We start from the raw sequence: 25607 nt of genomic DNA, 5'->3' as shown, positions 1-25607 counted from the left end.
AGTATACCTCCAACCATCTCTAGGGCCAAATAAGAAAGTGTCATTGCATAAGCAAAAGTTTTATGATATTTAATAGGTTTAAGACAGAAAGTATGTGAAATCAAATCAAAGCAGAGATAACAATGAAGTAATAGCTACCACTCAACATCCAATATAAATTGTTGAGAAAAACATGTCAAACTGGAAAATGATTCAGTAAGCACACCTGGAAACTAGATACATTCTTTCAAATTCAAGTTTCAAAAACACGCAGAGCTCATTGGGCTAGCAAAAATAGGACATCATTCCACTAAAAGACTCACCTCTAGACATTCTTTTATTTTCAAGGAAATTTTTTCTTTAAAAGGAGGCAAAAGAACAAACACTGGTGAACTTACAGCTTGAAATTGATAATTGTTAATATATGATATTTTCATGATGCTTCAAGACTCTTTTTTAAAAAAAACAAGGTAGAAGTATTCTTTGTCCTCCATTCCCATTCTATTCTCTTCTCTTTTTGTTGAGTCACAGCTATCATGCATTTGTTTGCTGTGTATTCTTCTGGCTTATTTTTAAATGTCTTCATATACTTATATACTAATCTGTGAACTTATAGGCTTCTGTAGGTTTTTAGAAAATTACATAAATGACATCAATTGTATATGTAACTGCACAGCTTGCTTTATTACTCCACTGTTTCTGAGATCTTACTCTTGAAACAGATACAGCTCCTGACTTTTAACTACTATAAAACATTTCATCACAATAATTATGTTGCATTTTATCTATCCATTCTTCCATGGGTGGCATTTATTTTGCATCCAGTTTTTCACTATCATGGCAATGCTGAAGTGAGCACCCTTTTACAGGTCTCCTGTACATGGGTGTGGGGAGACTCCTCGGGAACACAGCCAGTTGTGGAATTCTAGGATTGCAGGACACCATCATTGGCCACTTTCCTGCTATGTATGAATCACTCTCCATAAGAGTTACAGGTTAGTTTATATACATGAGGCCAGCTTCTCCACAGCTTCACCTGCTTTTAATGTTTTTATTAACCAGACGAGTGCAAAATGGTATCTCATTCTTATTCAATTTGCATTTTTCTGAATAAAGGTGAAGTTGAAGATTTTCCTATATATTTATAGACTAGCCAGAGTTATCTTTCGGAGGTTGTCTGTAATTTGCCCACTGGGTTGCCTTTCTTTAGTAACTTATTGTTCTTAATTCTAGACTTAAAACATTCTAACTAATTATATACAGTAAACCTAGAATGGCAGCATTAAAACTGTGCCAACTTTATTATTCCTTCAAAATAATCTGATTTGTGATCAAAATTAGCATTATTACAGGAGGGACTATTGGAACACTATGACTGACTGAAATCTCAGAGCTAGGACTATGAAAGTACCCTAATCAGTATAACTATAATCACACAGTGACTGCTTGTGTCAGTCTATCATTGCTGTTATATTTGCTTTTACCTCCAGGGAGAAATTCCATGATAAGATAAAGGTTCCTCTTATCTTGAAAACTGTAAAACATCTTCACCACCCAGGCACCATCTGCTTCTACCAAAATATCTCTTTCTGCTCGAATATGAGCCACCTAGATGAATGTATTTTGAGAAAATAATTGTAACACATTACACATTTTTCAAGCTTACCTCTTACAATTATCCATCCAGTTCCTTGAAGTCACGAAGGAAAGCTGGAGTTTTAGAAAAGATTTGAAACATTTGTATGTTCATATTCTAATGAAATATGGAGAACCTCAGGACATAGTTTACTTTAGCTTATACTTTAGCCCTGAAAAGGTAGGATCCATGGGTAGAACAGGGGAAGCTGAGACCTTTGAGGTAAAAAAATGACTAGTCTAAAACCTTTTCAACCATATTCTCCACCTATACAAGGATCCAGGCTTTGTCTTATAAATTTAGGGCCCTAGTCTGACTTTTAGAAGTTTAAAGTATTAAGCAATGCTTTATAAATTGGTATGACAAAGAGTCCTTAGCAAACTATTTTTAACTGTTATTAGTCAAAGGACTTGACTTGGTCTTTAACCATTTGGTTCTTTTAAGAAGTAAAAATGTTCATAATAAATTTATATTATTTTGTTATAACACCTCTATAATATCTATACACATAATCTATAGCAAATTAATGTAATCTGGGGAAGGTTTGCTACTGATTTGTCAGGTACACAATTACTAGAATTCATTTAATAGGCTAGAATATATATATATATATATTTTTTTTTTTTTAAGATTTTATCTATTCATTTTAGGGGGGGGGGGGTAGCAGGAAACATCAACTCCCATATGTGCCTTGACCAGGCAAACCCAGGGTTTTGAACCGGTGACCTCAGTGTTCCAGGTCAACGCTTTCTTCACTGCACCACCACAGGTCAGGCCTAGGCTATTTTATAAAGTGAGTCATTTGTGCAATTCATATAATCAATTTTCAGATGTTTTTATATTAATATATTTGTACATTCTTTCTTGATAGACTAATTAAAATATAATTTGAGTTTATGCTTTTGCTATTTTCATTGTGCACCACTATGTATTCTGGCCCAAAATACATGAGCACTCAGATTTTGTAAAGTTTTTCATGATAATAAAATATGATCTGCTTAAAATATCACATTTGAGATTACTGTATTATTATCTAGAATGATAATTGCTCTGAGATCAAAGCAGAAGAATTAAAGTTGAAAATTAAGATATTGTTTTCTGGTATCAAAAAACTTTACACTCTCTCTGGGTCTGTTTCAACATTCTTACCTACTGTCTTTTACAAAGCCTTCTAAGTGATTAAGGAAAAACCTTAAACTTTTGGTGTTACATCTGGTATTATCAGGAAAAACAACTATATCATAAACTTGGCTTGATTATTTTTAAATATCTTAAAGCCAGATTAGAAAATATATTTTCAAAATGGACCTATATGTCCAAAGGATTGAAAGTGCCATGTGTAGTAATCTGGTACCACAATAGTAAAGACAGAAGTTGCCACTTAATTTTGTGGAGTAATTAGCATCAAAGTAAATGTGATAAAATCTTAAAATAATGATGTATTAGAATTGAGTGGGAAAGGTTTTCTAAACAAATTCAGTGGTGACAAATGCAGACTAATTTTCATAGGAGAAAAACAACCCCAAAGTGCAAAAACAGACTTAATGTTGGGTTCCAGTGAGACAGCTCCTGCATGGTAACGAGTGGTCAGAAGCTCTGCAACCTGGCAAAGTATTCTGGACAAGATCTAGCCAATAGAAATTTAATGTAAGTCACATACGTAACATTAAATTTTATAGCAATCATATAATAAGTAAAAAGAAACAAGTGAAAAAATTTTAATAATATAGTTTAATAACCTCATTTATCCCAAATGGTTTCATTTCAGTGTAATCAATATAAAATTATTGAAATATTTTACTTTTTTTTTTTCACAGCAAGTGTCTAAAAGCTGGTGTGTATTTTCCATTTACAACACACCTTAATTCAGAAAAGCTACATTAAGTCCAGCAGCCACAGGTGGCTAGTAACTACAGACTGCAGCTGGACCTAACTCTGCCTTTTGTCTTTAAAACCCTATCCAGGACTAACCTCATTACGGCTTTGTTAGAGTCTTGTTTATCTCCCTGTCTCAAACACTTATACCCATCATTACCTATAATTCTCTAATATACCTCAGTATCTCGACCTTCCTTGCCCTCCAAACCCTCTGTAATTAGTCTGTCTTCAACAAAATCCCCTATCACCTGATCTCTGAATGGCTCCAACCACCTCGTCCCAACTGAAACCAGCTGTCTGTCTGCCCAGGGTTCTGTCTTCCTGCAGAGTAAATGCTCAAGATGACCTGCTTTTCTTTTAGCTGCGGCTGGGTGAGGGGGTAGGTTTTCTGCTCATTGTCACAGCTGCTTCTGAGCCACTGTGACACTGTCCTTCTTTCCAGCTCTGTGAAGCACATGCTGTGAGATGACATCGGCCATCATCCTTCCTCACAGCTATCCTTTATGGAATTCCTGGTCAATCCCTCTCACTCAGTCATGACTTTAGCTCATGGCTTGCTAACTCCCACAAAGATAAACCATCAAATACCCTATCTGCAAAGTGCGCTGACTTCCTCCTCACCTCCAGGGGTCTTTTCCACTACTACACCTCAGACACACATGGTACTCTTTTTGTCCTTCTCACCAACCATTGTGCACCCTCTAAAATCTCAACTTTAAGGAACTCTGTTTCTGATCTCCACCTTTAACTTTCTAGGTATCTCATCCTTGTATTTTAATCTGCATTCCATAAACCCTACCACTTTTACTTTATTACTCGCCTCATAACCTCAGTTCTTTCACTACCCAGGCTAGATTCCATCATTCTTATGATCACTCTTTTGTAAATGCCTTGAACTCCCCTGTCCTTCATTCCCTCCGTTGTATTTGCCTGGCCAAACCCCAACCCTAGTTAATCCCAATTTTCTGTCTATTGTGTCTACTCTGCCCCAGAGCAACTAAGTATTATTGGAGAAAAATCACCTAATTAATGACTATTTTCACTACATTCATGACTGCAAATCTCAGCTGGTGTTCAACTGTATTTCCTTAGCATGTCTGCTTTCCCACACTTCTGGTCAATAGTTGAGACTATTTCACAAGTTCTCTCTCCTTACACCTCCAACAATCTATCTTCTTCCTTTGCGCTGAGCTGATGACCTCACTTGTTTGCACTCAGGCAGAAACTTGGCACTTTATATGCTCAGATCAACCACCCTGTTTGCTCTAATTTTCTCTGCTTTTCCTTCCTCTTTCAATGAATAGGTCCCCACTCCTATCAAAGATCAACTCCTGTCTTCCAGTGTACTACTATAGTTATCTTCCCTCCTTCTCTTGCATGGTCAACTTTTCTCTTCTTAATGGGTTCTCCCAATCAGCATGAAACACTTCCTGTCAAAAAAAACCAACATAAGACCCCTAACCCGCCTTTTGACCCTAAATCTCACTTTGCTAATCCATTCTTTGTTCTGCTTTATATGAAAGATTTTTCTATACTTGCTATCTCCACTTCTCGCTTCCTATTTATTTCCCCTCCAATCCAGTTAGGCTTCTGCCCTCCAGTACATTGGAGTTGTCCTTGCCAAGTTATTCAAAGTCCCCACACTGTGACATCCAGTGACCTGTCTTCCTCTTGCTCTTTCTAAGTAGCAGTCAACACAGCTGACCTGTCATGTCCTCCTTTAAACACTCCCTTCTCTTGGCTCCCAGACCATGTTCTCCTAGGTTGTCCTGTCTGATTAGATGTTCTCTCTCAGACTCCTGTACTAGTTTCTCCTCTGCTTAGTGTTCCCTAGGGCTTAGATCCAGACCCTCTTTTCTTGTCAATCTACATTTGTTCCCTTGGCAATTTCATCTTGTCTTATAACTTTAAATATTATCAATATGTTGGTGACTTCCAAGTTACAGTATATTTCTAGTCAATTTTCTCCCCATAACTTAGTCAATGTCAGCTTAATATTTCTACTTGGATATCTAACAGGGCAGCTCAAACCTCACATGCTACAAAAAGAATTCTTGATTCCCACTGTCTCCAAACCTGTTCCTTCCTCGGTCATTTCCTCAATCAGAAAATAACTCTATTATGCACTCCATTCCTAAGTAAAACTCCAGGTATTCGGCTGGAGTCTTCCCTTTTTCCTCACTATCCTCATCCTTCTGCTCACCCCCCAACAAAGAGCACATCGCAAGATATCAGGCTGGCTCCTTTCCTGAAACACATACTTCATCTGTCTGACTTTTCTTCAGTTCCACTGCTATACCCATAGTATACAGTCATACATCCTGGCTGGAAATGCTATGCTATGGTCTCTCAACTGGTTTCCCTGCTTCAATTCTTTTTTTTTTTTTCTGAAGTTGGAAACGGGGAGGCAGTCAGACAGACTCCCACATGCGCCTGACCAGGATCCACCCGGCATGCCCACCAGGGAGCGATGCTCTGCCCATCTGGGGCGTCACTTTGTTGCAACCAGAGCCATTCTAGCGCCTGAGGCAGAGGCCACAGAGCCATCCTCAGCGCCCGGGCCAACTTTGCTCCAATGAAGCCTTGGCTGCGGGAGGGGAAGAGAGAGACAGAGAGGAAGGAGAGGGGGAGGGGTGGAGAAGCAGATGGGCGCTTCTCCTGTGTGCCCTGGCCAGGAATCTAACCCGGGACTCCTGCACACCAGGCCAACGCTCTACCACTGAGCCAGCCAGCCAGGGCCTCCTGCTTCAATTCTTGTTTCTCCTATCAACAAGCAAAGGAAGTGATTCATCTTTGTAGAGCATCAATCAGACATGCCACTCCCCTGGCTAAATATAAACAGTGTCTTCCTAGTGCATTTAGAATAAAACCCAAACTCTCTATCTTGGTCTTCAAAGCCCCACATAGCCTGGTCCTGCCTGCCTCTCTCACTACATCCTGGACCACTCTCCACTCAATGAATTCTAGCCACAATGGCTTCTTTCTCTTCTTTGCACAGGGCCTCTGCATTCGCCACGTGGTTATTTGTTCTGCCAGGTCTCTGTATGTCATTCTTCCCCATTATTCAGTCTCTCATTAATTGTTCTCGCCTCAGAGAAACCTTCCCTGCGCTGATGCTTCCCCCTTCTAAACTCAGAGCATGTGCACCACTTTATCCTTTGCTAAAACGTTCTTCATAGGACTAATCAATCATGACTGTCTGTAGTAGCTGTCTACCCCACTGCTACAGAAGAACAAGGATCAGGTTTGTCCTGTCAATTACTATGTTCCCAGAACCTAGAACAAACAAATACTTGGATGAATAAAATAAAAATTAAGTAAAAAAATGCAATGAAAATTCAATTGGGCCATACTTAAATAAAAATTAATATTATGTTGCTGTAATAAAGTGAGCTTCAGGCAGGCACTAAAAGACTAAACTAAATCATTAGGTTCAGAAAGGTACCATCTCCCTCTCCACCCCACTGTGGAGGCCCTCACTAGCATATGTACTCATTTAGGGCTATACAGAGTGTCTACCCAGACGGGACACACAGGTAAATACATGAAATACTACTGATGTTTGCAGATTTATGGCCACCACTTAAGCCACATTAAATCACAGGAAACATAAAGAGAGCCCAGAAGTATGAAATTGGAGTGGTTACAGAGTTTGGAAATATATAAATATATACACAATCAGCAAATTGTCAGGAAACTGGTCTGGTTTTTTGATATGTGGCAAAAGATTGAGGGTAGTGAGAATTATCCTTCATTTTCACTGAAGTAAAAAAAAAAGGTATTTTGTCATGGATTGAATGCTTGTGTTCTCCCCAGATTCCCATAACAAAGCCCAAACCCCAAGTATCACTGGCTTTGGAAATGGAGCCTCTAAGGAGGTAATTAAGGTTAAGTAAGTCCCAGTGGGGGGAGGGGTGTCCTTATAGGAGAAACCAGAGAGCTCCCACTCTCTCTCTCTGTGCACACACCAAGGAAAGGCTATGTGGGTGCTTACTGAGATGCAGCTGCCTGCAAACCAGGAAGGGAGCCCTCACCCTAAACCAAACCCCGCCAGAATCCTGACTGCAGACTCCCACCCTCCAGAACTATAAGGAAATTAATTTCTGTTGGTCAAGTCACTAATCTGTGGTGTTTTGTTAGGGCAGCCTGAACAGAGCAATACATATTTAGAGTATAAATTTAGAAGAAATTTTAACTATAAGAATTAAGAAACAATGAAACAAGCTATCAAAAAAATTAACAGGTTATATAGTAAGATGTGTGGATTTATTTTTAAAAAGTCCAACATCGACACTTACTCTAACCCCTACTTAGAGGATGTTCCCTTGGTGATGTGTGTGAGAGAACATACCTGTTCTTTTTCAAGCATGTCAGCTTTTCTCAGTATCTTCATTGCATAGATATGGCCTGTATCTTTCTTCTGGACTAGCCGCACCTGGAATGTAAAAACTGATCACATTACAAATGTTTAACAGTCACTACTATTTAGTTAGGAGCAAAAGGTAGATACCTTTAGAGAAAACAGTGTTGCAATTTGCCATTCATGGAACTGTAGGAGTTCTATTCAAATTACACTATTTTTATATATATTTAACTATTTTAATCTATCTTAAGACACATATTTTCAATAGCAATGACTTTAAAAAAGAGCCACACCTCTCCAAATGCTCCTCTTCCTATAACTTTCAGAGACTCAAAGTCGTCCAAGCCCAGTCTGGTCCTCTTGAGCCGTAAGAACTCTGTTTCCTTGCGAGCATGTTGTGATCGGCGCAACTTTTTCTATTTAAAAAAGACAATTTAAAAATATGACTTTAAAATCATGTTTCAAAGGAAGCCTAGCACATTAAAAGATGAGACACATAAAAATGGGAGTGAAGTATTTTATATTTTATATACTGTTGCTATAACTTATTTACCGAAGTCAAATATTGATTAAGCATGGAAAGTACAAAACAATCTAAGGAAAACTTTTTTTTTAATGAATGATAAATCTTATTTTTGAGGTATACTCCATTAAATATTTTGTCTTTACTAGTTCATCATATTCTTTCATCTATATGCTAACTTATTTCAAAAATAAAAATTAAACTTCAGGAAATGCAAATAGTATTCTGATACTGATTCTGACAAGAAATCTACTTGGCTTCAATTCCTTAAATTCCAAGGTTGCTCTGTCAAAACTACTAAGATTTATGAGACCAAAATAACAAGACAGCATTTCCACAGAGATTCACTTATGGTAGAATTTATCCTTGGACAAATTTTAATAAACAGCTTGAGACTCCGCACACAAATTCCTGAGAATACAAAATTGCAACAAAAATAATTACATGAAGAAGTCATTCAAATATTCAAGTCAGGAATTTCATAATTCATTCTCCAGAGATCACAATAAAATAACTAGCATTAACAAGAAACATTACAAAATACCTGAAGGTTACATTTGGAATTAGATATCTGTTTCATTGTTCAATATTTCATTATTCCCCTCACCAAACAAAAATTTTTTTTAATTTTTTTTTTTTTATTCATTTTAGAGAGGAGAGGGAGAGACAGAGGAGAGACAGAAGGGGGGAGGAGCTGGAAGCATCAACTCTCATATGTGCCTTGACCAGGCAAGCCCAGGGTTTCAAACCGGCAACCTCAGCATTTCCAGGTCAACACTTTATCCATTGCACCACCACAGGTCAGGCAATTCTGGGGTTTTTTTGACATAGCTCCTGGTAACATAGAGTGGGAAATAAACAAAATCGTGAAAAAATTAAAACCCTGTTCATCTTCAACTGAACTCTATCAAGCTTTCAGTGGTTCAGTTCTAAGAAGAAGACAAGTCAAAATGACTGTAACAGCTCCAAAACATTGCTGCTAAACATAGCTCAAGATACAATTACTAAATAGTCCTTCCTACCCTTGCATATATATTTTCAAAAGGGTCAAGTATTAATTGAAAATATGTAAATATGCCCCACCAGTGGTGGCACAGTGGACAGAGTGACAACCTGCAATACTGAGATACTAGGTTTGAAAACCCCAACGTTGCCGGCTGTAGTGTGGGGTCACCAGCTTGAAGCCCAAGATCACTGGCTTGAGCAAGGGGTCACTAGCTTGTCTTGAGCCCCCTGGTCAAGGCATATATGAGAAGTGATAAAGTGACGCAACGATGAATTAATACTTCTCATCTTTCTCCCTTCCCCTCTTTCTGTCTTTCTCTCAAAAAAATGTAAATATATATCATCAATGCAATGGAATTCTGATACTTCCAACAAAGTTAATCTAACAGGATAAAATTAAGAAACTGTATCTTCAATTTAAACATCTTTAAACAGCTAAATAAAATTATACACTCAGGCACATCAGTAATAGAAACAGTGAAGATAATTTTTTTGTTCAAAAATGCCTTTTGAATAACAGTTTGAAAAAATCACTAACAGAACAAAAAGATCAAAAAAAGTTTTAGACTGTAGGACTATAATTTAAAAGGCCACATGGTGGCTCTGTAGTACTGTCTTTCAAAGCAGTGAAGCTACCTCCTCTTTTAATTACATAAATGAATAAATATGAGAATTTTAAAAGATATTCTAGATTTCTGACTTTGTAGATTATAAAACAGTATAGTTGGAGTAGTTTCAGAAATGTCTCATCTGAATGAAGAGAACCTTATTGCAGTTTCATAAATTATACTCAAAATTGACAGATGAGAGGCAAATAAAGAGAATAAGAGTTTATTAATATTTGATAGCTTGTGTAATGCAGCAAGTAAACAATATTTATGTGTTGGAGACAGCTATTTGATGGCAAAAAAGGAGAATCCCTAATGTATGGAATATATAATCTTACAAAAATGGGAAAATGCCTATAACGTTGTTACATTATTTTTAAAAAATCTAATCCATGATATCAGTCTTAAATTTCAAAGTCCATGTTATATAGTCCAGAGGTAGCTGAAGAAAGTTCTCATTAAAAAGAAGACATGATGAAAAAAAGCAGATTGACATAACTGCCCACAACTTTTGTAGATTAAGTTGCCTTCAAAAACAAGTAACATTTTTGTGGTGATCACATCTTTCCTCTACAAAGAGGACATCAAAAATCTGTGGACAGAGGTTAACATCTCATGGCTCTCTTCTATGGCTCAAACTTGCCTATTTTGATTTTCCATTAGATTAAATAATATTCCATGTTTAATGGGATTTTCTTAAGCACTATGAAGCTAGAAATACATTGCTTTCTTCCCTCATTCCTTTTTAAATGGGTGTGGGCCTCCACCTCACACTCTGAAGGGCACTCAGTCCGTGTACAAGACAGTGTACACAGGAGTCCTGGGAGAGGAAAGGGTTCAGCAGGCAGCTTGACCTCAAGATACATGCTTTTGTGACTACACTACACAATTTAGTTTTCACACGTAACTTTCACAAATAATTTTCTATTACAGAATGCATTAGGATGAATATTAGTTTTCATTAAAAGCTAGATTCTTATTTTAATAAAACAATTTCTTGGAAAAGTCCACATAAAGATAGTTCTAAGATAGTTTATATTAGGTTGAAAATGTATGTCTATTTTATAGAATTTTGGATCATCTAGGACAGGCATGGCTGGATCCGGCCCGCATAATGAGTTTACGAGGCCCACGATTAAATTTTTAATATTCTCCGCTACTTAAAAATCTCAGCTACTCAGAAGCGGAAGCGTCTTTGATTATTGGAAATCAAGATATTTAAGAAGATAGTGATATGAGGAAAAGAATTCCGCGTGTGGCTAATCTAGGGTTAACTTCCAATAATTGGTCGAATGGATTCGCGATACTTCTTTATTTTTTTTAAAAATTACATTATAAAGATTTACAACTTTTGTACTTGTCTGTACTCGATATGAACTGTTTGACATTTAGTGGCGATGTGAAAACCACATTCTTTTAGGCGGAGTTTGCCAGTGCGTACCCAAGGTCAAACAATTCATTATTTTTGTGGTCAAGTGTGCTGAAGCAAGTGGCATTGTAGCACAGACAACAGCTGCAGTTGATAACTGAAAACATGTCCAGGCTGTTTGTAAAATGAAATAATTGTTTTATTTGCAATATAACCCCTTCAAGCTCATCCTATTAATTGAATATTGTTTTGATTGATTGCAATACAGTTTGGATATTTATACGATATGTAATTATATTTTTATTAAAATAATATTGTATATTAAAATTTTTTTCACTCACATTTATTCATAAACAAATTACATAATAAAATTTTGTTTACTTAAACAAATCATTTTTGTATTTAACATTTTTTAATTTTAATATTTCATCCGGCCCTTGAAAAAAGTTTCTTTCTAATCTGGCCCAGGGGCAAAAACTGTTGGCCACACCTGATCTAGGACCTTGCCTGGGGTCTAACAATAATCATTTGTGGAATTAAAATATCTTTAAAAATTTTAATTTTATAAATGGTCATTAGGGGCCACTTACTATTTTTTAGGGGGAAAATCATCTCACATTTTCTACAAGTCATTTAGAAGAACTAACAAAAAGAGTTCTAATATACTTAGTACTTCCTAGTAAAGACAGCTTACAAACTGGAAGCTACAAACTGTATTCAACTTACAAATATATTTGACGTGGCCTGCAAGTTATTTTAATACATTTGAATTACTTGTCAGTATTTTTAAAAGGAGGTGATTTCACATAAAAGTCCAGTATTCCAGTTTCTCTTGAAAAACACCAGGCCAACAGTAATAGCTCCCTTTCGATGGGCATAGGTTCTCTCATTTGTCAGTCTCCACTGCTGATGCCAGTTGCTGGGTGACATGTGTAAGTGGCTGCTACTCCTTTTTTTTTTTAAGTAAAGTGAAATGTTGTGTGACTTTATCAAAAGATAAATTGTGAGAATCAAATATTTTAGAAAAAGGAAAAGATCTATTTCTTTTGGAAGAGAAAAAGTATTCTTATGAATTGACTATGCAAACAAAGGATGTTGGATCAAAATAATATAACCTAAAATGATATTATAAAACCAACCCAGCCGACTTCTCTCGTTTATGTTGCTCGCTTGGCTTTGGGTATCTGCTTTTGTAATTTCTCTTCCAGATTTCAAATTGAGAGCTTAGGCACAAGAGTTCTCTAACAATATAATGATGTATACTATAAATTAACATAATTATAAGGTTATTAATAAGAAAGTTATTCATACTAGTGAATAAAAATGAGGAATGATGTGCTTAGTCTTATTTCTCTATAGACTGAAATATAGACCTAAACCAGGAACAGTGTTGTGGCAGAACGCAGAAGGAGTACCTCAAGAGATTAGCACAGCTTTCCGGTGAAAGTGATGCTTAAAGGGAGACCTACAGCCCCTGAAGAATAATGAGAGTCAGGCAGGAGTAAGGAAGTTCCAAGCAGCAATGGTCTATAGGCAAGAGCATGAGAACTAAAGTAATTCAATACTGTTGGTCAATGTGAGCATGTGGTGACAGGATGAGGCTAGAAAGAGGTAAGCAGAGGTGAAGAGGGGTCTTGTATGTACACCAATGTTCAAGAGAACACTTTTATCCCGGGAGCACTCAGGAGCCAATGAAGGATAATAAGCTAAAAAAGAGTGATGTGATCCAGTCTGATTTTAGACAAATAACTCTGGCTGCAGTGTACAGAATAACTACAGGGGGGAGCAGGGCCAGGACTAGAGGAAGATGAGCTGAGGCAGTTGTTCTTTAGGAGAAATACACAGGAGTTTAAACTAGGATGGTGGCCCTGGGCTGCAGAACTGGACGGGACGTAGAAACATGCTTGAGAAGACTTGGTGATGATTAATTCTTCTTGGGAACCTCTTATTCCACAAACCTCAAATACTGCAAATATCTATTATCACTAAATCTACGTTCTTGGAATTTTTTAAAAAGCTGCTTTCTTTTAAAGACCTCCATCGTAGCAACAAAGAAAGAAGCCCATGTTCAAACAATAAAATCCACATCATCTAAGTTGTAAAATCATGGTATCAATACATGCAAAAATCACTTGGGTGCTTTTGCACAGTAATTATTGTATTTCTCCCCTGCTTTATTCAGAAATGGCATAGAATATTTTGTAAGTTTAAGGTATACAACGTGATGATTTGATCCACATTTCTATTGCAAAGTATTACCACAGTAAGGTTAGTTAATGTATCCATCACCTCAAAGAACTACTATTTTTTTTGTAGTGAGAACATTTAAGATCCATTCGCTTAGCAACTTCCAAGTATATAATACAGTATTGTTAACTACAATCATAGTGATCACAGCTAACCTTACCTCTTCATCTGCTAATCCTTCTTCTTCCATGGCCACTTCTAATTTCTTCTGCCTTAACAAAAGAAAAAAATAATTTAAATTTTAAATACATTCCTAACTATTCCCATTTTAAAATGTCTATTTGTTTATTCAAGTTGTGTGTGTGTGTGTGTGTGTGTGTGTGTGTGTGTGTGTGTGTGTGTGGTGGAAGGACAGGATGCATGAACTAGTAACTAGAGAAATGGTGGTGGTACAAATTTTGCAATTCATTTCCAAGTGAACAGTATTTTATTTCTATTATATTGATTTTTCCTAAACTCTTCCTAATTAGTTTTGGAGTATGCTAGAACAAAACTAACTTTCCAGAATTTATCTGCATGGGGAGAGGGGTTGAGGATTGAAACTATCATCCACATTGTTGGGTATTTGTTATATATAGCAGTATGTCCAAAGGTAAGCAACCTCTCTCTTAATCCATTAAGATCACTTCTTTTTCTTTCCTAAAGAAAATTCCTAGCAAAAATATCTAGAGCTTATTCATAAATCAGCACCCAAGTGGAGAAGATGAGACCTCAGAACATATTCTTCACCCGACTCCTCAGCATTTGTAGTAGGCACCTTGGTGTTCACCACACTGCTTTTTATCTTTTGTCCACATATGACTCCCGTACACCCAACCTTAGAACGAAATAAGCCGAATATCGGATTCTGTGCCTGCTACCCTGCACCTCTGGGCGCTGCAGAGCTGCTTGTTTTCTCCTCTGCAGAAAGAATCCCAAGAGTAAGAGGACCATTAATCTAGGAGGGACAGCAACATACAAGCAACTTCATTGTTCTGTCAGATCTCTAGCCCCCTTTTTTGCCAAGACGTCATTTGGAAATCCTCCCTCAGGAGAGAGAGGCAGTGACTTTCATTTGTGCCATAACTAGACAGGGACACCTATGACATCTCTTATACCTTTTAAAAAATAGTTTTCCTCTAAAATGCTCTAACATTTTGTTCTTTGATTGTTACTTTATTTGGCTTATGTATTTATCCAGTTAAGCCTTAAAAATTCACATTTTCTTAAACTTTTTTTTTACAATATATTTAATATTGTAATACTTCTTTATTTTATTTTTTCGATTACAGTTTTCATTCAGTATTATTCTGTATTAGTTTCAGGTGTACAGCATAGTGGTTAGATAATCATATACTTAACAAAGTGTAGTATTAGCTGTTTAATATGACTTCCGTGGCACCATCAAGATGACACTTTTATTTTTTTTAGTAACAGCAGATACTTTTTTTTTTTACAGAGACAGAGAGAGAGTCAGAGAGAGGGATAGACAGGGACAGACAGGCAGGAACAGAGAGATGAGAAGCATCAACCATTAGTTTTTCGTTGCACATTGCAACACCTTAATTGTTCATTGATTGCTTTCTCATACGTGCCTTGACCGCAGGCCTTCAGCAGATGGAGTAACCCCTTGCTGGAGCCAGCGACCTTGGGCTCAAGCTGGTGAGCTTTTGCTCAAACCAGATGAGCCCTCAACAGCAGATACTTTTATTCTTACTCTCCTTTGTTTGGAAATAAAGGAGAAAACTGAATTACTTAACAGGTTTCGGCAAGAAGAGACAATGAACCTTTAAAATTCTGATGAATGACTTGGGCATCTACCTCCTGAGAAAAACAGGTCTTTCCCTGGTTCTCCTCCGCTGTGTGATCTCCCTCGATGGTGTGGACCCTTCCAGGGACTTGCATCACATTTACAACTAGTGTAACTGCTGATATATTTGGATTTATTTCTAATTTATTTTGTGGTTTCTATTTGTGCCCACTATTTGGTGTTTTGGTTTTTTGTTTTCTCTTGCCTTCTTTGAACTGATTTTCCCCCTCTCCTCCATTCCATTTTTTCCTTCTACAATTTGGAAGTTACAAATTTTATTTGTATTCTTTTAGTGGCTACCCTAGAAATTACATGTACACTTACTTTGTCAAAGCCTGAAATTAACTTCATCCTATGTTCTATCTCTATTCTTAGAGATGCAAAGATAGCCAAGAACACTTTAACTCCACTTCCCTCAACTGACAGTCAACTGTTACTGTTATTTTAATTCTATTTTTTTAAATGCCTATGATATTATCATTATTATTGGTTTTTATACAGTGAATTTTTGTTGGAATTTATCTACCTATTTATACTTAAAGCTTGTTTGTGAACAGAAATTTGGAATTTATCTACCCATTATACACTTAAAGCTTCTGTTTCCTCCTGCCTAAAGTGACCCTTTTGGAATTTTTATGAGGACAAATTCTTAGTTTGACTTGCCTCTGTGTCAGTCTCTTCCCTCTCTTCCTTTAGGAACTTTGATTAAAGGTATGTTAGCTTTCCTTACAAGTCTCTGTTTAACTCTCCTTCATATTTTCTTGCTCTGTCTCTCATGGACTTCTGAACGATTGTTTAATCTTCTAGTTCTAACCTCTCCTCGGCTATGTCTAATCTGCAGTGAGACCTGGCCAAAATTAAGTTCCAACCCTGCTTCTTCTTCTCGAGTCCTGTTTCACTGAAGCTGCACCACAGTTTGTCCAGGCACAACATTTCAAAGCCAGTATTAACGTGTCTCTCACATTTCACATCTGGCTAGTTTCCACGTTTTTTCAATCTATCTCCCCAGTCAGTTCTTCATTGTTGCTGTCACAATCCTAACGCAAGCCTCCTTTATATTTGCCTGGACTACATCACTAGCCTTTCCTGTTTCTAATCCCTCCTCCCACAGTCCATTCAATACAACACAATTAAAGCACTCTTCTGGAGAAACACCTGCACTCATTTGATCCTCCTGTGGAAAACCCATGGAGGCCCTCTACCATGAGAAAAGTGACACCAGCAGAGCGTCCACGGCTTCCAGGAAATACTGACACCCAGCTAAACTGCACAGTGCCTGACCTAGCACTGAAGGGGTCTCTTCTGTCTCTGACATCCTTGCTCCTGTATCTTTACGTCCTTCTTCTCCCATTCATGTGTGTATGAATAGGGTTCTTTCTTAAAGCCCCATTTAACTGCCACCACCATTTCTGAAGCCCTCCCAGCTGCCTTAGGCAAAAGCAATAGCTCTCTGCCCTTCTCTTAGGGATACTTCTCACTCTTTCATGTAGTATTTATGTGCAGTACCCCCCCTTACTATAAGTTTCCTGAAGGCAAAACAACATGTCTTTCATTTTTTATTCTTCCATTCCCACTTATATATACACACAACACTATGCATGTTTCTAGATAAACATCAATTATTCATAATGCATCCCTCTAAAAAAAGTAAAAAGCTTTATTATAATTTCATGGTTAGAAACATTTTGTTTAAAACATCAACGGAGCCTGACAAGGTGGTGGTGCAGTGGATAGAGCATTGAACTGGGATGTGGAGGACCCAGGTTCGAGACCCTGAGATCGCCAGCTTGAGCATGGGCTCACCAGCTTGAGTGAGGGGTTGCTGGGTTGACCGTGGGATCATAGACATGACCCCATGGTTGCTGGCTTGAGCCCAAAGGTCACTGGCTTGAACCCAAGGTCACTGGCTTTAGCCCAAGGTTATTGGCTTAAGCAAGAGGTCACTTGCTCCACTGTAGTCCCTGGGTCAAGGCACATATAAGAAAACAATCAATAAACAACTAAGGAGACTAAGGAGCCGCAATGAAGAATTGATGCTTCTCATCTCTCTCCCTTCCTGTCTGTCCCTATTTGTCCCTCTCTGTGTCTCTGTCACAAACAAAAAAATACTCATCAACTGACATTTGAAATTAGTATATGGGTACATAGGACAAGAAACTATTCTACAAAATTAAATAACTAGGCCCACTGTCACGATAGGAAACTTAAAAACAACACACAGGGATCTGCAATACTTATCTTATTAATGGGCAACACATTTATACTACATGTGCAGCACATCAGCTTACTTAATTAAACAGAAATTCTGTTTAGCTGTTAGTATACCTGGTTTCTCTCTCTTCATGCTGTAAAATGAGGTTGCTGTAAAAATTCTCCAGTGTAAGCTTGGCCACAGTCACTCTTTCTCGGGTATGGTTGCTCATAGGAAAGGTGTTTGTAGTCCCTGCTGTCATTGCCATAGTAATGGAATCTGAAATAACATATAAACACAAATTATTCAGTAGAAAAATAACTTTTATCCCTTATAACGAACTCTAGAAATGGTTTGATTTCTAATAAGAAAAATTCTACCCTAACAGTTAAGATCTCCAAATCTTAATAATATTAATGCTAGTAAAGAAAAATGCACTATTCCCAAAGCATTAAAAATTAATTTTGTGCTGGCAAAACCAGGGGTGAACAGCAATAAAGAAGCACCAGTGGGAATCCACACACAATATAAATACATTTATATACAAAAGGTTGTATTCAACAGCATTCAAAACAAGAAAGGTTCAATCTATTTTGTTGTTTTATTGACAAATAAAATCCATAAAGATTTTGCTAATACTTATGTCCCCAACAAATATAAGTCTCCTAAGAGTTAATGTAGTTTAGTTAAATATAAGAAATAGCTCCTGCTATATGAATTTTATGAAACATGAAGTGTTGCATCAATTAAGCAAACAAACATAAGTCTAAAGCAATTCTTGTGGGTATATGTTTTAGGGGAAATAGAAGGAAGTCCCTTTGGATGAAGTCCATAGTTGCCCTATCTCATTCTGAATTCGGTCATTTCAGATAGTACTATAACAAGGTCTACATGCTTCTCCAAACTATGAGACCCGTTTCATTTTCAAATGCCTATAGGAACCAGGTAGGAAACATAACTGTCCAAATCAAGCCAGCTGACAACAGAGAAGTTCTGTATGTCTACTTAAAGCCATTGAAGTGTCAACTCTGAGAAACCACTGGGACAGCCAAACAATGTACTGGTTTGACAAAGATAATCTGGACAATTAGAAAATATAAGGAATGTAACAAAAAGGCTACTTCATGGGGGACAGACTGAACTCTAGTGGCTGCTTTGGTGACCCTAAGAAATTTGCCTACCACAACAGTCTACATCTGAACCAAAAAAAAAACCAAACCCAAAAAACAGAATGGTTCTGTATGTTAAAGAGATTTTTGCTTATTTGGATGGGGATCATAGCAGGCCAACCCAGAGAAGATCCAGACTGCCAGGAGTGAGCATACAACATTGCATTCTTAGCTGAAAAGTATTCCCACATACCTGCCACCTACTCCCCAACACCCACCTCTCCTTAATTATACAAAGATACAGACCCCTATACATGGACCTGAACTTGACTAGAATCTAGGGATAAGGGAATGAACTAAAAGGCCTTTCCTGAGCCTCAATGTCAAGTATAGATAGAAAATAAACAACTTTCAGTTCCACTGTCATCTTACTGGGTTTACTCCTCCATGTACTACTGCAGGAGCCTCAAATCCTTATGTCTAAAACAGTCTATTACTTTAGCATCGTCAACTTGTTCCCCGGCCGACTACCTTCAATTCTTTTATAATAAGAAGCTGATCACATTACTTGTCTAAAATTATTCATGTCTCTTTACTATCTACAGCAAATCAAATTATCAATAGCTCAGCATGATGAAGACAACTCACAGATACTGAATGCTGGTATTATCAGGAATTTTATGATATTTCATTCACTGAATTTCCCTTTTTTCTCCTAAGGACTTAAGAGAGTGGCACTTCCTATGTATGGCTGCATTTCACCCTCCCAACTGCCCTGTAGAGTAAGGAACTGAAACTTAGAAAAGTCACATAGCTGGTGAGCCATGCAGTCAGGACTCCATCTCCAAGTGCTGTCTCTAACTTGCTGTTCTAGCCTTGTCTGCTACCCTACTCACCACCCACTCTTCTCTTTCAACCCTCCAAGCCGCCCCCCACTCGTGACCTATCCCTGAATCAGTTATGTCCTGAACTCTTCTTTGTAGAAATCCTGCTGATCTTCAAGGCACAGTCTTCAAGATTAGGATGTTAGGCATCTCTAACATCCCCTATCAGAAGAGACTTAATATTTGGCATTCTTTCATGTGTGTTCTCTAGTATTTGTACTGATATACTGTATCTCACTCCACTTCTCTATCCTACCAAACTAGGGGCACCTCTGGGCAAGAACTTCTCCTGATTCATTTTTTAGTATTAACTGGATCCTACACACAGTAGGCATTAATGAATGAATGACTCAATCTATTAAGTGGGGGGTAAAGGAAGAGTTGAAAGAATTGGCTAAAAATAATAAAGATTGGTTAATAAGCAACTGTGGAAAAAGAAATTACTGAACCTAGTGGTCAGAAATTTAGAGAGCCAATCCAGGCCCTGCTGCTGAGTGATCATATGGTCTTATTCAAATCACCAGAACACTCTGAACTCGTCACTTTGTCCAGATAGGTATCATAGTATTTGCTCTGCCTAGTTCACAGGCGTAGTCTAAGGTCATCTGAGCTAATATACAGCAAAGTCACAATGGCTTATACAGAGGTAAGACATTATTTTAGGCACTAAGTTTAATTTTTTAGAATGTGTTAAGTCAGAGGTCGGGAACCTTTTTGGCCGAGAGAGCCATGAACACCACATATTTTAAAATGTAATTCCTGAGAGCCATACAACGACCTGTGTACGTTACGCATTATCCAATAAAAATTTGGTGTTGTCCCAGAGGACAGCTGTGATTGGCTCCAGCCACCCACAACCATGAACATAAGCAGTAGAAAATGAATGGATTGTAATACATGAGAATGTTTTATATTTTTAACATTATTATTTTTTATTAAAGATTTGTCTGCGAGCCAGATGCAGCCATCAAAAGAGCCACATCTGGCTCGCGAGCCATAGGTTCCTGACCCCTGTGTTACGTGCTTTAATAGTAATGAGTATTACTTTTAAAAACAATAAATAAGCCTGACCAGGCGGTGGTGCAGTGGATAGAGCGTCGGACTGGGATGCGAAGGACCCAGGTTCGAGACCCCGAGGTCGCCAGCTTGAGCACGAGCTCATTTGGGTTGAGCAAAAAAAGCTCACCAGCTCGAATCTAAGGTCACTGAGCAAGGGGTCACTCGGTCTGCTGAAGGCCCACGGTCAAGGCACATATGAGAAAGCAATCAATGAACAACTAAGGTGTTGCAATGAAAAACTGATGATTGATGCTTCTCATCTCTCTCCATTCCTGTCTTGTCTGTCCCTATCTATCCCTCTCTCTGATTCTATCAGTCCCTGTAAAATAATAATAATAATAATTTTTTTTTTTTTGTATTTTTCTGAAGCTGGAAACGGGAGAGATAGTCAGACAGACTCCCGCATGCGCCCGACCGGGATCCACCCGGCACGCCCACCAGGGGTGAAGCTCTGCCCACCAGGGGGCGATGCTCTGCCCCTCCGGGGCGTCACTCTGCCGCGACCAGAGCCACTCTAGCACCTGGGACAGCGGCCAAGGAGCCATCCCCAGCGCCCGGGCCATCTTTGCTCCAATGGAGCCTTAGCTGCGGGAGGGGAAGAGAGACAGAGAGGAAGGAGGGGGGGGTGGAGAAGCAAATGGGTGCTTCTCCTATGTGCCCTGGCCGGGAATCGAACCCGGGTCCCCCACACGCCAGGCCGACGCTCTACCGCTGAGCCAACCGGCCAGGGCCAATTTTTTTAAAAAAACCAATAAATAATAATAGTGAAACTCAAGAATTATCACAGACAAATGATTTTTAAGCACTAAGCTGTTCTTCTTAGAATGCCATCTATGGCGATGCTATCAAACCATTTTTGGAAATACCTAAATCACTGGGTTCATGTTCTGTGTTTCAGGATAAGATGCAGAAAAGTCAAAAAAAAAAAAGGAAAACGGAATAGGGAAGGTATTTAGCAGAGATCCCAAAGCATGTGTGCTAATTGGGATGTGGGGGTTGGGTGGGCAGGGAAGGAAGCTGGGGAGGATGGGCTAGAAGTTGAGGGATTCAAATAATTTGAGAAAAATCCAGATTGTACAAAATTAAACAACTTTTTTATTGCAAGACTTCTCAGAATCTTCAGTACGTTAATATGTACCCTACGTCTTCAAAAAGGTGGTACGATGTACAATATGCAGTAGTTTTCCAGGGAGCCTTCTTCGGGTATGTAAAATTTGAGTTCACAGATAATTTTCTTAAGCACTGGTAAAAAGGTACCTGTTACTTATTTTTCTTAAGCAAACATTTGGTGGATGGAGGTACAGAAGCTCCAACAAAGAGCATACCTAAGAATTTTAGAAAGCTTTCTAATTTATCCAGATCTGTAGGTGATAGAGAATTTAAGTTGGTCTGCCTGTTCTTAAGAGGAAAAAAAGTTGACTTAACTCTAGTTGTCCAAAGTCTATATTTTCCTTTCAAAAGTTTATGATGAAAAAAATAAACAAAACATTATATAATGCCTTTTGGGAGAAAGAAAAGCACAAAGAAATAACACATAACTAAATATTTCAGAAGTCAAAAAGAAAGATGTATTATGAACTCAGGGTATGGCCTTGGAAGGCCTTGGCTGCCAAGGGTTCTATTAGAACAGGCTGCTCTGCTCAGTCTGCCAAGGAGCAAGGGCTGGCCTTCAGCTGCCAGTGTTCCAAGGCAATCAAATTCTGGAAGCTACTTTATCCTAAGAGAGTTCATAAGAGACTTACAGACAAGGCACAATGGCAATTTATTGATTTACACAATAAGAAACTGAGTAACAAGAAACAGATCCCTGGATTCACTCCACAGGCCTCAAGGTGAGAAGAGCCAGGGATTGTCATGAATGCCTGGGACACTGCAGCTCCTGAATCTGCTCTTCCTGACAGAAAAAGAGGGTCTCCCAGCCAAGTTAAGGGATCGAGGAAAAGAAAGATGGCGATGGAGTAGGCGGACGTTCCAACTGTCACCTTCCAGGACCAAATTGGATTACAACTTAATTTAAGAACAATCATCTTGAAAAACCAACTTTGGACTAAACTAAGAGGAATCTATAATCAAGCATCACTGAAGAAGCCACACTGAGACTGGTAGGAAGGGCGGAGACATGGAAAGGGCTGCCCCGCTCCCAGGAGCAAGCAGCGGCACAGAGGAACTCTCACAACGGGGTGGTTGCCCTGAGAGGTGTGGATCCTCAACCCCAGGCCTGGCCCCAGCCTAGAGCCCCAGAGCCTAGAAGAGGCACCCAGACAGCATTTAGCTGTGAAAAGAGCCGGGTTTCTGTCCGCGAGAAAGAGACACACCTCTCGGACGCAGATTCCGTTTTAAAGGGGCGGCGCAGAAAACCTCGTTCTCAGCCACTAACCCAGGGCTCTGGCTGGGCAGAGCTGAGAGGACTGGAGTGGCAGGAGGAGAGTGTAAACTTCGAGGCCCAGGGAGAGACACTGTGGGACACGGCCACCAGAACCCCTGTGCCGAGTCATGCTCCAGTACTGCAGTTGCCATCTTTCTTGGGTGGAGCAATCCCCTGAGTGGCATCAGCCTGAGGAAAAGCATCTGCTCCACCCTCAGGAGTCTCTCCTACCCCAGACATGTTGACGGGTCGTTCTGAGAGGCCAGGAGGCAGGGGGCATGTCAGTAACTCAGTTTTTTGGTGTTGAGACTGAAGCCCCCCCACACACACTCTCCTGAGTCTATGACTGGTGCTTCCACCTCACGGGAGACTCAATTGAAACAGTGGGTGGGCAGACCACACCTCTGGGTCTCAGAGGCCACAGCCACCAGACTGGGGTCTCATCCTACTGAGGTCTGTGAAAAAAGTCTGGACAGACTGACACCTGGGGCCTAAGGACAGAGCCACATCCACCACCCATCCTAATCCCTGGATTGCTGCATGCACTAAACCAGGGGTAGTCAACCCTCTTATACCTACCGCCCACTTTTGTATCTCTGTTAGTAGTAAAATTTTCTAACTGCCCACCAGTTCCACAGTAATGGCGATTTATAAAGTAGGAAAGTAACTTTACTTTATAAAATTTATAAAGCAGAGTTATACCAAGTTAAAGCATATAATAATAATTACCAAGTACTTTATGTCAGATTTTCGCTAAGTTTGGTGGAATAAATCTTTATAAAACTTACTATAGTTAAATCTATCTTTTTATTTATACTATGGTTGCTCCACTACCACCCACCATGAAAGCTGGAACGCCCACTAGTGCAGTGGTCCCCAACCTTTTTTGGGCCACGGACCGGTTTAATGTCAGAAAATATTTTCACGGACCGGCCTTTAGGGTGGGACAGATAAATGTATCACATGACCGAGACAAGCGTCAAGAGTGAGTCTTAGACGGATGGAACAGAGGGAATCTGGTCATTTTTTAAAAATAAAACATTGTTCAGACTTAAATATAAATAAAACGGAAATAATTTAAGTTATTTATTCTTTCTCTGCGGATCGGTACCAAATGGCCCACAGACCAGTACTGGTCCGTGGCCCGGGGCTTGGGGACCACTGCACTAGTGGGCAGTAGGGACCAGGTTGATTACCACTGCCTAGACTCTAGCAGAAGTTTTTTGAGTGGCTGAACCCAACAACCAACCAGCAGACAGGGTGCAAGAGGCTAGACTCAGGGAAACTTGGCCATTTGTGCTGACTTTCCCCTAGGACTAGAGTGGGTAAAAGCCAGCCTAGGAGTGCAGCTTGGTATTTCCATGTACACCTGGGCCCAGCAAAGGCAGCCACAAACTCTGAGTTCCTTGTAGCTCCAAGAAGGTTGCTGAGGCCCAGTCAAAGGCAGTATCTCCCAACTGGTCTGCACTGGGTTCCTGCTAGGGAGGCCCAGAGCTGGCACATCCAGGGGCCAGCTGCAGAATGCATCGGTTCAGGACCTAACATCCCTTGCTAGAGTAGTATCCTAAGGAAAAGCTCCTCACACTTGGCCCAGCTGAGGCAAGTTCCACTCTCTGTGATCAGCACTGGCACAGCAGCTCATTGGATAGGGTGGAACTTCACAGTCAGCCGGCCTGGGTGCTGGATATTCTGTCCTGCTGGGCTATATTCCACAGGGGAAAGGGAGAGAGCCTTGGAGCATGAATGTTTAAAGTGTGGGTCCCTGTGAGTCTATTGTGGGATCTGGTCGAAGGGCTTAGCCACCTTCGGAAGGGGCACAGTCAGCCCCAGGAGAAGACTCTCTCAGTTTTCCTCCCTGAGACCGGGGTCTCACCTGCTGAAAGAGCTTCTACAGAGAGGACTGTAGGCAACACTTGGTCTGAACCTGCTGTTCACCTTGTTGGGAAAAATAAAATTTGAATACCCAGCAGTGGCTGATAAATTAGGCTCTGGAGTAGGGGCCACATTCCCTGTACTGGGCTCCTGACCAAGAGACCCCTGAAGTAGGGGGTCCCACAAACATTGTATTCACAACCTCAGCTGCCCTATCCTACCAAGCATGCAACCTGTGGAGGGGTTGGTTGAGTGAGGCCAATTTGAGCCCATACTACAGTCTTACTACAGAAGATTCTGCGAAGACCAGGAAGCTGCAAGAGGAGGAAGAGAAGCTGAAAAGTGGAGACAAATCTTACACAGCTTGGGGCTTTTACAGAACTGTGGTCATCTCTAACCAGGAGGAATTGATCCTTATACAAAGGTTGGCCCCTGCCTTACTTCACAGACACAGAAAACGCAGGTACAAACAGTGAAAAGTGCAGTAGCTGCAGACGGTAGCCCACAGCAGGTTATAAACAAAAGCTGACGCCAACCCAAGAAGATCCAGAGCCAACACTACTGGTAGTGGATAACAGACAGCATGAACCCTAGACTCAACTACCTACACAAGCAGCACACCCAAAGGTGGTTTCTAGGAGGTACCAGACACTGTGGAGAATAAATATGCCCAAGGGAACAGACATTGTACAGTGTGTAATACACATAATCAAGGTTGACCCTTAGAGCC

General features: G+C 39.5%; 1 protein-coding gene across 9 annotated transcripts in view; it reads right to left on the bottom strand.

Annotated features, from left to right (window-relative positions):
• STK38L (serine/threonine kinase 38 like) overlaps positions 1-25607 on the bottom strand; it is a 101303-nt gene that overhangs the window by 16989 nt on the left and 58707 nt on the right. For all 9 annotated transcript variants that reach the window (XM_066353358.1, XM_066353424.1, XM_066353368.1 and 6 more), the window contains 5 exons: positions 17723-17867; positions 13769-13820; positions 8150-8272; positions 7845-7928; positions 1464-1587 (listed from right to left, as the gene is read on the bottom strand). In XM_066353358.1, the coding sequence (XP_066209455.1) occupies positions 1464-1587; positions 7845-7928; positions 8150-8272; positions 13769-13820; positions 17723-17867 (528 nt within the window). The remainder of the gene's footprint in view (positions 1-1463; positions 1588-7844; positions 7929-8149; positions 8273-13768; positions 13821-17722; positions 17868-25607) is intronic.

Source organism: Saccopteryx leptura, chromosome 1 (genome assembly GCF_036850995.1).
Source record: "Saccopteryx leptura isolate mSacLep1 chromosome 1, mSacLep1_pri_phased_curated, whole genome shotgun sequence".
Taxonomy (NCBI): domain Eukaryota; kingdom Metazoa; phylum Chordata; class Mammalia; order Chiroptera; family Emballonuridae; genus Saccopteryx; species Saccopteryx leptura.
Note: the sequence above shows the minus strand (reverse complement) of the source record. Positions and strands in the feature narration are given on the sequence as shown.